Source organism: Geotrypetes seraphini, chromosome 2 (genome assembly GCF_902459505.1).
Source record: "Geotrypetes seraphini chromosome 2, aGeoSer1.1, whole genome shotgun sequence".
Classification (NCBI taxonomy): domain Eukaryota; kingdom Metazoa; phylum Chordata; class Amphibia; order Gymnophiona; family Dermophiidae; genus Geotrypetes; species Geotrypetes seraphini.
Genome location: NC_047085.1, coordinates 198383615 through 198396851, shown reverse-complemented (window position 1 = coordinate 198396851; position 13237 = coordinate 198383615). Strand labels below are relative to the sequence as shown.

The 13237-nt window shown below is 39.9% G+C and overlaps 1 protein-coding gene across 4 annotated transcripts in view; it reads left to right on the top strand.

The window, feature by feature from the left end:
- The window catches only part of HIVEP1 (HIVEP zinc finger 1), a 365398-nt gene that overhangs the window by 250797 nt on the left and 101364 nt on the right, over positions 1-13237 (top strand). For all 4 annotated transcript variants that reach the window (XM_033934667.1, XM_033934663.1, XM_033934665.1 and 1 more), the window contains exon 4: positions 6528-12394. In XM_033934667.1, the coding sequence (XP_033790558.1) occupies positions 6528-12394 (5867 nt within the window). The remainder of the gene's footprint in view (positions 1-6527; positions 12395-13237) is intronic.

Below are 13237 nucleotides of genomic sequence, written 5' to 3'. Positions count from 1 at the left end.
TCTGAAGCCGGATTGTGTGGGATGGAATATGTTATGGTTTTCTAGGTAATTGGAGAGGAATTTGGCAACTAGTCCTTCTATTATTTTGACATAGAGTGGAATAGAGACAATGGGTCTGTAGTTGGCTGTTTGGTCTATCGGTCCTTTGGGGTCTTTGAGGATCTGGGTGATGATGATTTCGCTGAGGTTGGTAGGGTAGTGGCCGTTTATTAGCGAGATTTGTATCCAGTTTAGAAGAAGAGCGCAGAATTTTGTGCTGGATGTTTTTAGGAGATATGGTGGACAGTTGTTGAGGTCACAGGATGCATGGCTGTATTTTTTTGTAGTATTTGTTGAATTCAGGCCATTGTATGTTGGGGAATTGAGACCATATTCTATCTGCTGCAATAGAATCTTTATCTATGGGGAGAATTGTGAATTTGTTAGGATGGGTAGAGGTGTCATTGAAGGTAGCTCTTGCATTGGTAATTTTATTTTGGAAGTGTTCTGCTAATAGAGTGGCTGAGGGGGGATAGTATTGTTAGGGGTCAGGTAGGGTTTGGTGTTAGGGTTTTTAGAATTTGGAATAGTTTTTTGGTGTCTTGGGTTTCAATGCCTATTAGGTTGGTGTAGTGTGCTTTTCTTGTGTCCTTTAATTGTGATTTGTATTGTTTGTTGATTTTTTTCCAGGCGGATTTTGTATGATCCGAGTTCGATTTTCTCCATTTTCTCTCTAGTCATTTATATTGTCTTTTGAGTTGTAGCAGTTTGGAGTCGAACCATTTATCTGATCTCCTGCTGGGTCTGGATTTGGTTTGCAGTGGGGCTAAATCATCAAGGGTGTTGGAGCAAAGTCTTTCCCAATGTAAGATGAAGTCCTCGGGGTTGTTTTCTAGAATAGTTTAATCTATTTTAGACCAGAATATGGAGGGTTCGATGTGTTTGCGTGAGGTGTATGTTACTTTATTGAGTTTTGTTATAGTTTTTTTTTTGTTTTTGGTCCAGTTGATGTTGAAAGTGTAGGTGTAGTGGTCTGACCAGATGGATCTGGACCATGTTCCGTTAGATGTATGAATTTCTGTTAAGGATGGTTGGTGGGTCATGAAGGCTGCAAAATCAAGTTGGTGGCCTTTTTCATGAGTTGTTTGTGGATTTAGCATTTGGAAGGATAAGGCTTTGAGAAATGAGAGAAAGTTGTCTACTTGTTTGGATGATTGACCATCTAGGTGTAGATTTAGGTCTCCTAGGAGTAGGTTGTAGGTTGCTATTAGTGAGTTTTGGTATATGAAGTCTTCCACTTCGGTTCTTGCTAAAGACCAGTTTCCCGGCGCTATGTAGCAGAGCATGCAGTTTAGTGTGTCTTTTAGTGTGGTGCTTGAGAGTTGGCAAGCTAAAAGGTCCATGTACGGGTTAGATGTTTTCTCAATTATATTAAGGGTTAGATCTTTTCATTGGGTGCATAACTATCCCAGCTGGGGATAAAACTATTTAGCCACGCTGATGATTTCACGATAATTATCCCATACAATTCCTCTATCTTAGAAATCACCCCCAAAGCAACAGAAGTACTAAATCGGATGGAGCAATGGATGACTGAGTTCAGACTAAAGCTAAACCCAGAGAAAACAAAATTTTTTATAGCATCGCCACACCCACTTGACACTAAAGCATCACTGTGCATTAATAACCTTAGTCATTCCATTCAACCCACTATGAAGATATTGGGAGTAACACTGGACCAGAGTCTGACCATGAAAGACCAGGTAGACTCCTTGATTAGAAAGATCTTTCTCACCCTCTGGAAGCTTCGGTCCATCAGAGCTTACTTTTCATCATTTAGAATTCTGGTACAATCCCTCATACTGAGTCAACTCGATTATTGTAACATCGCCTACTTGGTACTCTCCCAGAAGAACATGCGGCGATTGCAACTGGTGCAAAATGCAGCAGTTAGGCTACTTTGTGGACTGAAGAAGTTTGATCATGTAACACTTTCCTATCGACTTCTATACTGGCTGCCAATGGAGGCATGTGTGAAGTTCAAGTTTGGTTGTTTTTGCTTCAAGGTACTTTACGGGTTAGCCCCTAAATATATAACAGACCTTTTCTCTTTCACCAACAGACATAGGAGAAGTTTAAGTTTATTAGGATTTTATATACCGCCTATCAAGGTTTTCTAAGCGGTTTTACAATCAGGTACTCAAGCATTTTCCCTCTGCTGCGATCTAGACCCTTTTCTGACATTAGGGGCAGGATCGCGGCAGAGGGAACGTAGTGCTCAGGACAATGGCAGCCTGCAAGGATCACTACGGCGATCCTCTCTGCAGGCTGCCAAAATTAGCGAAAGGTAAGAGCGGGAGGCACTGCAGCACTTCCCAAATCGCACTCTGTCTGCCGGCAAGCCAACTTAAGTTAAGTTTTTTAATTGTCTGGCAGGCCAAATTTTACTACACCTCGGGCCAGAGTTTGACATTTCTGGGATAGGGAAACCTGTCAAACTCTTCCATGGGAGGTCCAGGTCTAGACTTCAAACTTCTTCAAAGGAAAAACATTCTCCAGTGATCTGGCTGTTTTGGTGGTAGACGTTACCATGTCTCAGAAGTGCTGTGTATGACCTCACTGTTGGTAGCAGAGCCAGAGAAAGGGGACCCTATTTTGGAGGATTTTGGGGATCTCCTAAGGCCTCCCCACTTCAAAAGGTTTTCATGGATGATGCTGGCAGAATGGTTGCTCCTGGATAGGGCTCTTCAGATTCAAGCTGTTGAAAAGGCTCTGTTCTCTCCCTCTGGAGAAGGTACTGGTGGGTGCCAGGAGTTGGTGCTCTAGTCACAGTCATGATTAAGAAAACCACCATTCCTGTGGAAAAGGGCTTGGCCCTTAAAGACTTGCATTAGAAGATGGTGGAGTAGCTTTTAAGCAAACCTTCTACTACTTAGCGTCAGAGATGCAGGCAGCCATTTATGAGAATTCTAAGGCCCAAGCTATACAGCAGCACCCAGAGTCCCCTGAGTTGACAAGGTTGGAGTTAGGGCTGATCCTCCTGGTACATTCTCTGACTTGGTTATGTGTCTTCACAGTGTGTAGCCTCCATGGCAGTGGCCAAAAGATGGCTTTAGCTGTTCAGTGATTCAGCTTCTAAGCTTAGTCTTTGTAGAGGGTCATGAGACCCAGAGGAGGGCAGAGTTACTACTCCCATCTATTTTATGGTCCCAGAAAAGGGAGGCTTCCTCTGGCCCATACTTGACTTCACATCCTGAACTAATAATTCCTGAAGGATAAGCACTCTCCTAGTGTAAACTCCCTAAAAGGGGAGAGCGTGGCACAGTGATTCAATCTACAGCCTCAGCACCCTGAGGTTGTGGGTTCAAACCAATGCTGCTCCTTGTGACCCTGGGCAAGTCACTTAATTGCCCCAGGTATATTAGATAGATTGTGAGCCTGCCAGGACAGAGAGGGAAAATGCTTGAGTACCTGAATAAATTCGTATACATCATTCTGACCTCAACCCCCTCCCAGGAGAATGGTATAGAAAATTGAACAAATAAAATAAAAATTGATAAATAGCTTGCAGGATTATAATTTTGAAGAACAGTGTATTTAAAATGGTCCTCAACATATTTTCACTGAATCTAGGAGCCAGTCCCAAAACTAGTTCCTCCCACATCCTGGATAATTGTTTTTGCTATTCCATGGCATGCATGAAGGGCTGGAAGCTTCAAAATTATTTATTTCTCATTGGACCAAGGTGACCATTGAAGTATTTTGTCATAATAAGAAAGTGCTGAGAGTTTGAGAGCTCAGGATCCTTTGCTTCCGCATGGAGATGTGCTCTGAGTCATCACATTGATCTATCTAGGCAAATTTCTAAACTTCCCTGGACTTAGCAGAGGTCTACCCTTCACATTTCCATCAGAGCCGGTCACAAATAATTTCTGCGCTTCTGTGTCCTGGGCAGACACTTCCAGTTTTGAGTACTGCCCTTTGGCTTTGTGACAGCCCCACACATGTTTTCCAAGGTGGTGGCCCAGCTTCATAACTAGGGATTTCAGGTCCATTCTTATCTTGATGACTGGCTAATAAGAGCTGATTTGAAAACCATGTCCAGATTAGTCAAAGCCTATGAGCTCTAGTTTCTAGAACAGCTGGAGTGGGTCATGAATTTTACCAAGAGTCATTTGACTCATGACCTAGAACTTGGAGTACTTAAGGGTTATGTTCAAGATGACATGGGAAGTAGGATTCCTTACAGAGAGGCAGATGCACAAGTTGCAGGATCAGAAATACTGGTTGTGTGTTTTGGTGCCCCCATGGATATGAGATTACTTAGAGCTCCTAGGTTCCATGTTAGCTACTCTGGAGGTTGTATCATGGTCCTAGGCCCACATGAGATCCCTTAAGGCAGTGCGACTTTAACGGTTGCCTTCCTTTGCCATTTGCAGTAGAAGAAGCCAGGCTTGGTGGAACAGTTCCAAACACCTATTACAGGGATCTTTGGGGAAGGGAGTCTTCTTCAGTGGGAGGGAGTAAGGGGAAGAGAATGCACAGATTAACATCTGGGGGAATCTTCTGGCAGGGTTGAAGGTCTTGACTTGGAGCAGGAGGTGGTCCATTACAAATATATTATTTCCTTTAAAATGGGAACAATCAGACTGCATATTAGTGCCTCATGCTCCTAGGCAGGCAAACATAAGCCAGCTTTGACCAGGCATTATTTCTCAAGAAAATGTAGCTTGTGAAATTCATCACATGCTGCATTAGTTAATTTGCATGATACTGATGTGTTTTGCATGCTTTGCTTCACATGATTATGCAGTCTGCAGTAACTTAAATTAACAGGATGTTGGCAAAATGGTGCACAGTTTTGCTGTTTAACATATTTTAAGAAACAGATCATTTGTTTTATTCCCTTAATGCAGATTAGAAACTGCACTCCTAAATTAAAGAAAACATTACAGGCTAGATTTATTGAAAGGCTTTATCGCAAAAGGGGTTCTTATTTCTAAGATGCGATAAACTTTGGGCTTAATGCATTTTAACTTGGGACTTAACACACTAAGGGCCAGATTCTATAAACGGCACTTACATTAGGTGCCACTATGTGTCCTAATTGTGGATGCCTAGCAACGTCTAACGTTTTTTAAATTGGCTTAATAGGTGTGATAATTGACCATGCCAGTTTTCTACCAATTTAAAAAAAAAAAAACATTTAAGAGTTTGGCGCCAAACTGTTAGGACTCCTAGCAACGCCTAAGTGGAAGTACCTTCCAACGCCTAACAATGCCTACCTGAAAAGAAGGCATGATTAGGGGCGGAGAATAGGCGTGGTTGACTTAGGCACTGGTAAAACCTGGCCTAATATACCGGTACCTACCTCTGGGTCATCTAGTGGTGCCTAAGCATGATTCTATAAGCAGCACCTAGCGGTTGATTGACAACTGTGTCAAGCGGCACCTACAACGTAGGCACATTTAGATGTTGTTTATAGAATCTGTCCCTAAGCCTATATTTAGCCATGGCACTTTTTGGGATCTCTTTTTCATTTACAGTTCATGCATTATTACTACCATTAGTGCGCAGTACCTGCAAAAATACTAACATGGGATCACTTACCGCTTCCTATGTAGGGGTGATCTTAATTACCCAGTTAGCATTCACTAATCATAATGCGCTAACTGGATAACACAGAAAAGCCCACTTTACTCATAACTCTATATTTATGGAGAAGATAAGAACATAAGAAGTGCCGCTGCTGGGTCAGACCAGTGGTCCTTCACGCCCAGCAGTCCGCTCACGCGGCGGCCCTCTGGTCAAAGACTAGCACCCTAACTGAGACTAGCCCTACCAGCGCACATTCCTATTCAGCAGGAACTTGTCTAACTTTGCGATATATAAGCTTAAGGTTAAAGTTTAGTTTAGTTCAATGGCATGGGTTATTGCATGCAAATAGGCTTAATACCCTTTAGTAAAAGGTTCCCTTAGTGCTCTGAAAAATAAGCCAAAGATAATTTAGCCTTAAAGTATAACTTGATTCTGTTATAACATGGGAAGTCATCTAATGTAATTGATTTATTCATTATATCTATAACTTCACTTATGCTACTCTGCAGTGCAGTAGTTGATGTTCTGAAATAAGAGTATGTAACAGTGGGCATAGGTAGATGATGCTGTTTCACAGAAATAAATTTCTTGTTCCACTAAATTTATTTATGGTTTACTTTCCAGTTGGAAAATAACTTTCATTTTCTTGAGCTAAAACTGTTATAGTTCCTAGCTAGCATTTAAATTACTTGCTAAAATGCTATAGGATTTGTTTCTTTATGCAATTCTTTTACATAGGAAATTCCCTCCCCCTAATGATGTCAACATAATTTATTCTATTTATTTCAAATAAATGATCTTTGTTTAATTTCCCTGGACTAACACTTGTTTGCAACTTGATAAACAGAATTTTTTTGGCTAGGCGGATTTTTCAAATATTTAGAGTGAATTTCCAATATTTATTTTGTACATCTCTAAATGCACCTTATTCTGTTTTTTTTTTCTTACAGAAGTCATCGAGGCTGGTAATACAGGAGCTCTAGATACTGTTAAAGGTGTGAAACGGAAAAAGATAGTAACTGGAAATTATATGAAAAAAATACCAAAATCTCCGTTGAGAAATCCATCCAGGACAAAACTTAGGCATTGCCTAAAGGAACCTTCCTCTCCATATTCACATCCTAATACTTCTGAATGCTCAAAGAATCTGAATGATTTGGCTGTACAAAATGGTGATCATCATGCTGAACAAAATGGAAAAGAAAGTAAGACTGAATTGACTGTTGGAACTGTCAAATCTGGAACACCAGTGCAAGCAAAAAGGGTCTTGTTGTTGCATCAGTCCTTGAAATTCTGTAAAGGTGGAAACTGTGATGCTGGTAGCAAAATGACTTTGCAAGAAAAGTGTGTTTCTACTTTGTCAAATAAAAACAAGACTGCTAGTAGTGGAATCTTTGTTGATGACAAAAATTCTTCCTCGTGTACAAGTACAGCATTTGATGTCTTATTAAAAGTTATGGAACCAGAACTAAACACCTTGAGAAAGAAATGCCCTCCTTGTGGGGTACAAGTAGAAAAACAGAGACCAAATGAAACTCTAGGACCATCTTACAATTTTACATCTAGTACAAAAAGTGTCCAAAATAATACTTCTTTCTCCCAGCAAGAATTTGCTGTTGGACCTCAAAACTTCCCTTGTACTGATCATAATGTACAGGTATCAACACTGGCAAGGCGTGAACAAGCTCACAGTCACTCAGCATGTCATTCATATAGCCACCAAGAACAATCTGTTCCTCACACTCGACATCAGAACCAGCAAATTGCTTTAAGTCCTAGTATTAGATCGAGAGTACATCAACAATATCCAGATACCAGCAAAATTCAGCAAATATATAATATATGTGTGACCTCTTCCATAATTAGTACTGCATCCTCTAATTTAACTCAAGTTCTTCCACAAAACCAACTTACAGCAAATATATCTCCAAATGTATCAATTAGCTCAACCAATACCATGCAATTGCCTCCACCTCCGATGTATAATATAACCCATGCAGCATCACTCATTAACCAAGGTGGAGAACAAATGTGTAATCTTCTTTTGAAAGATCAGAAGCCTAAAAAGCAAGGAAAGTACATTTGTGAATATTGCAATAGGGCTTGTGCAAAACCAAGCGTTCTTCTGAAACACATACGCTCCCATACTGGAGAGCGGCCATACCCTTGTGTGACATGTGGGTTTTCATTTAAGACAAAAAGTAATCTGTACAAGCACAAAAAATCCCATGCGCATGCTATCAAATTGGGACTTGTTTTAAGACCACATTCTGGTGATCAAGAATCAGAAAAATCACTTTGTATTCATTGTGATGCAGATGAAAGTGGTGAAAGTGATGATGAATACACAAGTGAAGAAAGACAAGATGAGCAAAGTTTTTTAGAGTCAGAAACATTGAAAAATCTGAATATACCACTTTCTGAATCAGCATTGCAGAAGTTAAGCTCCATTTCTTCAGGACATATAGACAGTATAATATGTGACTCTTCCTTGCAGGAAACTTGCTCAGAATTGACAATGTCAACATTACCCCAAGTTGTAGTTTACCCTGTGAACGTTCCATCATTAAAGGATGATAGTCCAAAAATGATAGATTCTGCTTCTGAGCATGACATTGTACAGAAGCAAGGGGATTTTAACGTGTCCAATGAGAAATCAAATTTGACATCTATGATCTCATTGAAAGAAGCTGATCTCAAGTACCATCCGAAAGAAGAAATGACTCAGCTAAAGGAAAAGCAAGGGGATCATGTGATAACAGTTCATGCACAGCTGCAAAGGCAACAGGCTACTGATTACTCCCAGGATCAGCAAGGAAAATACCTGCTGAGTCCTCGAAGTTTGGGAAGTACAGACTCTGGTTACTTTTCTCGTTCTGAAAGTGCAGAACAAACATTGTGCCAACAAGCTTCCTTTGTAAAGGTACTATCCATGTGTGAAAAAGATTTTGGTAAAAATACAGTTTCTGTGTCTGAGACAAGTACAGCTATAGCATCTGTTGTACATGCAATTTGTGCAGAGAAATCATTAATTCCTTCTGGCATAATGCGCCCACCTTTGGGAACCAAAACCCTTGAAGAACGCATCTCAAAGTTAATTTCTGATAATGAAGCTGTAGTAGATGACAAGCAATTAGATAGTGTGAAACCACGAAGAATATCCCTTTCACGACGAGGTAGTATAGACTCTCCAAAATCATACATATTTAAGGACTCCTTCCAATTTGATTTAAAACCCTTAAGTAGAAGAACAAGCTCAAGCTCTGATATACCAAAGTCTCCATTCACACCAATTGATAAATCAAAGCAAGTTTTTTTACTGTCTGTACCTTCACTTGATTGTTTACCTATAACCAGAAGTAATTCTATGCCTACCACAGGTTATTCTGTTGTACCCACAAATACAATACCTCCTCACACACTTCGAGAAAGCCAGTCATTTGATGATAAAATAGGCTCCTTTTATGATGATGTTTTTGTTTCTACACAAACTGCATCTCTTCACCATGTTGGACATCCTCGTACTCTTGTTAGACAGACTGCGATAGAAGACTCTCCATCTAATGACAGACATAGTCTTGGATCAGCACATTCTGTAGATGAAAGCTATCATGGTGGTAATGCATTTACAGAAGTTTCTTTGCCTAGGAGCAAGTCTTTTGCACAAGGATCAACTTCAGAAAAAATGAAAAGATTGCCTCAAGGACGAGGAACAATGTTTGAATGTGAAACTTGTAGAAATAGATACAGGAAACTAGAAAATTTTGAAAATCATAAAAAATTTTACTGTTCTGAACTACATGGACCCAAAACCAAAGCAGCTGCACGAGAACCAGACCATAATGTGGTACTCAACAGTACACAGCATCAAGTCCTGCACTATCGAGTTGCTGGGTCTACTGGAGTCTTGGAGCAGTCTCCACAAATAAGAAAAAGAAGGAAGATGAAAAGTGTTGGAGATGATGATGAACCTCAACAAAATGAGAACTGTGTATTTTCAGAAAATGTGGCAGGAGCACAAATCCAAAATGTTCTAGGAAGTGCTGCAAATCTATCAAACCACAATGTTTCAAAACTCAACCCACAGCAAACTGGTGGTATACCCTTGCAAAGTTCACAAATTGAGTTGGTATCAAGAGGCACGGAGGTGGATTCTGGGCACAGTACAGAATTGAAACTGCCTCCTATTTTAGAAAAAATAAATTCAGTTGCTCAAGAAAAAGAAATGAAAAGACAAGGATCTGAAATTTCAGTAATTCAGCACACCAATTCATTAAGCAGACCCAACTCATTTGAGAAATCAGAATCTTTTGAAAGAAAATCACCAGTCTCTTTCCAGGACATCCATAAGATTTCTAAACCTCAGCCCTTGAATACAGCTGGAGTGATTCAAGAAGAAGAGCATTCTCAGTGTCGGCAAACAGTTCGACCTGAAGAATCCCACTTGGAAGTAAAGGAAATTCAGACAGTGGTTTCTAATGAAAGAAGTGGACCAGTACACCAATCAAGACTTGTGCGTCAGCATAATATCCAAGTGCCTGAGATTCTGGTTACGGTAGAGCCAGACAGAGACCTAGAAAACCAAGGAAATGATCAAGAAATAGCAGAAAGGTTTAATTGGCCTCAACGCAGTGAAAGTCTGTCAAACTTGCCAACAGAAAAACTTCCACCAAAGAAGAAAAGAATTCGTTTAGCTGAGATTGAGCATTCATCTGCTGAGTCTAGCTTTGACTCTACAATTTCAAGAAGTTTAAGTCAGGAAAGCAGCTTGTCTCGTGCCTCTAGTATCTCTGCTTTATTTGACAAAGATGAAATTTCTAAGACTGAGAGTATTTCCTATGTAGATAGTATTATCAAATCATCCGAGTTCCTCATGATTCCTAGTAGCTCAAATTCCCTTGGTATGTCCAGAGAAATGAGACGTGCTGCATCAGAACAAATAAACTGTACACATCCCTCCATGGAAATTGCAGATTGCAGAAGTAAATCTTTAGATTGTGGAGGTATGTCTCCAACAGACTGCATGTCAACCTCTGATGTACTAACTCCAAAACCTACACTTTGCACAGAAATTTCTGGACATGTGCCTTTGTTGGAAAGGAGAAGGGGTCCTTTTGTAAGACAAATATCTTTAAATATAGTACCAGAAAACAACCGTAAGATTAATTCTGCCTGTTTATTTAAGAATACTCATATATCAGACCTGTCTAGTTTGCCATTTCCTAGGTTGAAAACATCTTGTAGATCTTCAGATGGACTTCTTTCAAGTTCTCAACATCTTCCTATGTATTCCAGCACTTTACTTGACTCACAATTAGTAACCCATTCTTCAAATTTATCTTCTGTTGAGCAACCTTCATGTTCTAGTTTAATAAACCTGTGTCAGGAGCTACAGTCACATTGCAACTCAAAGACTTTTGTTAAAGTACTAGCCCAAGGAGAAGAACAAGATAAAAGCTCTATTACTTCTGAAAAGGAAAATTATTTTACCCCTAAGTATCAGCTTCAAATTAAATCACTACAAAGTCAGTCATACTCTTCAAATGAATTGATAAGTACTTCACCAACTAGAACTCTTCTAGATCAAAATAGTATGGAACAGAATAGTGCTTCATTAAACATACCTACTCAATTAATACACAATGTGCCAGGTCTACATACAGAGCCTCAGTTTAAAAACAAGCTACATAGTAATTCTAGTGGTCAAATACAGCAGATAACACCTTTTGTGGTACCTGTCCATGGCTTTCCAGGCGTTAAAACCTTGCCTCAGATTTTAGTAACCCAGGATCAAATAAATCAACCTGTTTCCAAAGTAAATAATGCACCAGTGTCAATATCTAAAGATAAAATACAGATACAAAAATCAAATGACAAAAATCAAATGGCAATGCCAACCCCTGAAAAAACCGTTGTTAGTGAAAATATGTTTCCTGAAACTGAAAGCAGACATTCAGAACCTTTAGATTTCATACAGAAGGTACCACTTGGTGGACTTCTTCCTCAACAAGAAGCGAGTGCTTCAAGCAAGCGCATGCTTTCACCAGCCAATAGTTTAGATATTGCTATGGAGAAGCATCAAAAGCGTGTGAAAGATGAAAGTGGGGCTGCATGTACTGATGATGTTCAAGCAGAACACTTACTAAATATCAAAGCTGGTGAACCAAATAAGCAAAAGAAACACGTTTTGGTGCGTCAACTTTGTACCACAGAGCCAGTCGAAAGTCTAGATCAAGATATTGTCCCAGAATTTGGAAAAAACTGTAAGGTGATTGGTGAAAGTTTGAAGCCTGCAGTTCCACAGAGCATAATACGGGCATCAGAATCTGAGAACATAAAACCTTTTGCGTCGACAGTCATAAAATCACCAGAGCCACAACCATTGAATGCTCAAACTTCCCTATTGAAGGCCTCTAGTACTAATCAAGAACAGAGATCACCAGTGTATGCCAACCTCAACAAACAAAGTAACGTACAAGGTCAAATTAAACTTGGGCCTTCGTTATCTGTGGTAAATGCAGGCGATATGCAAAGGCTCTCATTCCCGAGCTTAAAAACATCAACAAGTTTTACATGGTGTTACCTTTTAAAGCGGAGACCACTGCATATGCTACAGACTGATCAAAAAATATCAGCATATTCTGCCTGGACAGTTAATGCCCCATATCCAAATCTACTTGGTTTGCCAACAAAAGTAGCCCTTTCCCTTCTTAATTCAAAGCAAAAGGATGAAAATTACCTGTATACTCATGCAATAAGCACTCGCTCCAGATATGATATATTGGTTTACTCAAGCAAGTGGAAAATCACAAACAAGGTACTTAAATAGTATATATATATGTGTGTGTGTGTGTATATATATATATATATATATATATATACAGTGGTGCCTCGCACAGCGAACGCTTCACACAACGAACTTTATTTCATGATTCATACAACGAACTTCGTTTCACACTACGAAGTCGCCCGAGCTTCCACGACCGCTTTGCCCGAGCTTCCACGATCGCTGCCGATCCGCGCAGGCGCTGCAACAAACTTCGTTTCACACTACGAAGTCGCCCGAGCTTCCACGATCGCTGCCGATCCGCGCAAGCGCTGCAACGTACCTCGTTTCACACTACGAAGTCGCCCGAGCTTCCACGACCGCTTTGCCCGAGCTTCCACGATCGCTGCCGATCCGCGCAGGCGCTGCAACGAACCTCGTTTCACACTACGAAGTCGCCCGAGCTTCCACGACCGCTTTGCCCGAGCTTCCACGATCTTTTTTTATGTCATCTTAGCATATTTTATGCTACAGAACGAATTATTTTTTTTAACATGTATTGTTATGGGAAAACGCGTTTCACATAACAAACTTTTCGCATAACAAACTTGCTCCTGGAACGAATTAAGTTCGTTGTGTGAGGCACCACTGTATGTATATATATATATATATATATATATATATAGTATATATCTGAATAATATTGGCACCCTGGACAAATTGTATGCTTCAATAAATTCCATCGAGGAGAAGCCGACACATCTTGTAAATAATACAAAATTATGTATGAAATCTTTCAGCAAATTTTAATACAGAATTACTATTTGAGAACAATAGCAGTGAAAATAATTTATTTGCAGACAATAACAATGAAAATATGAATATGACAAGTGC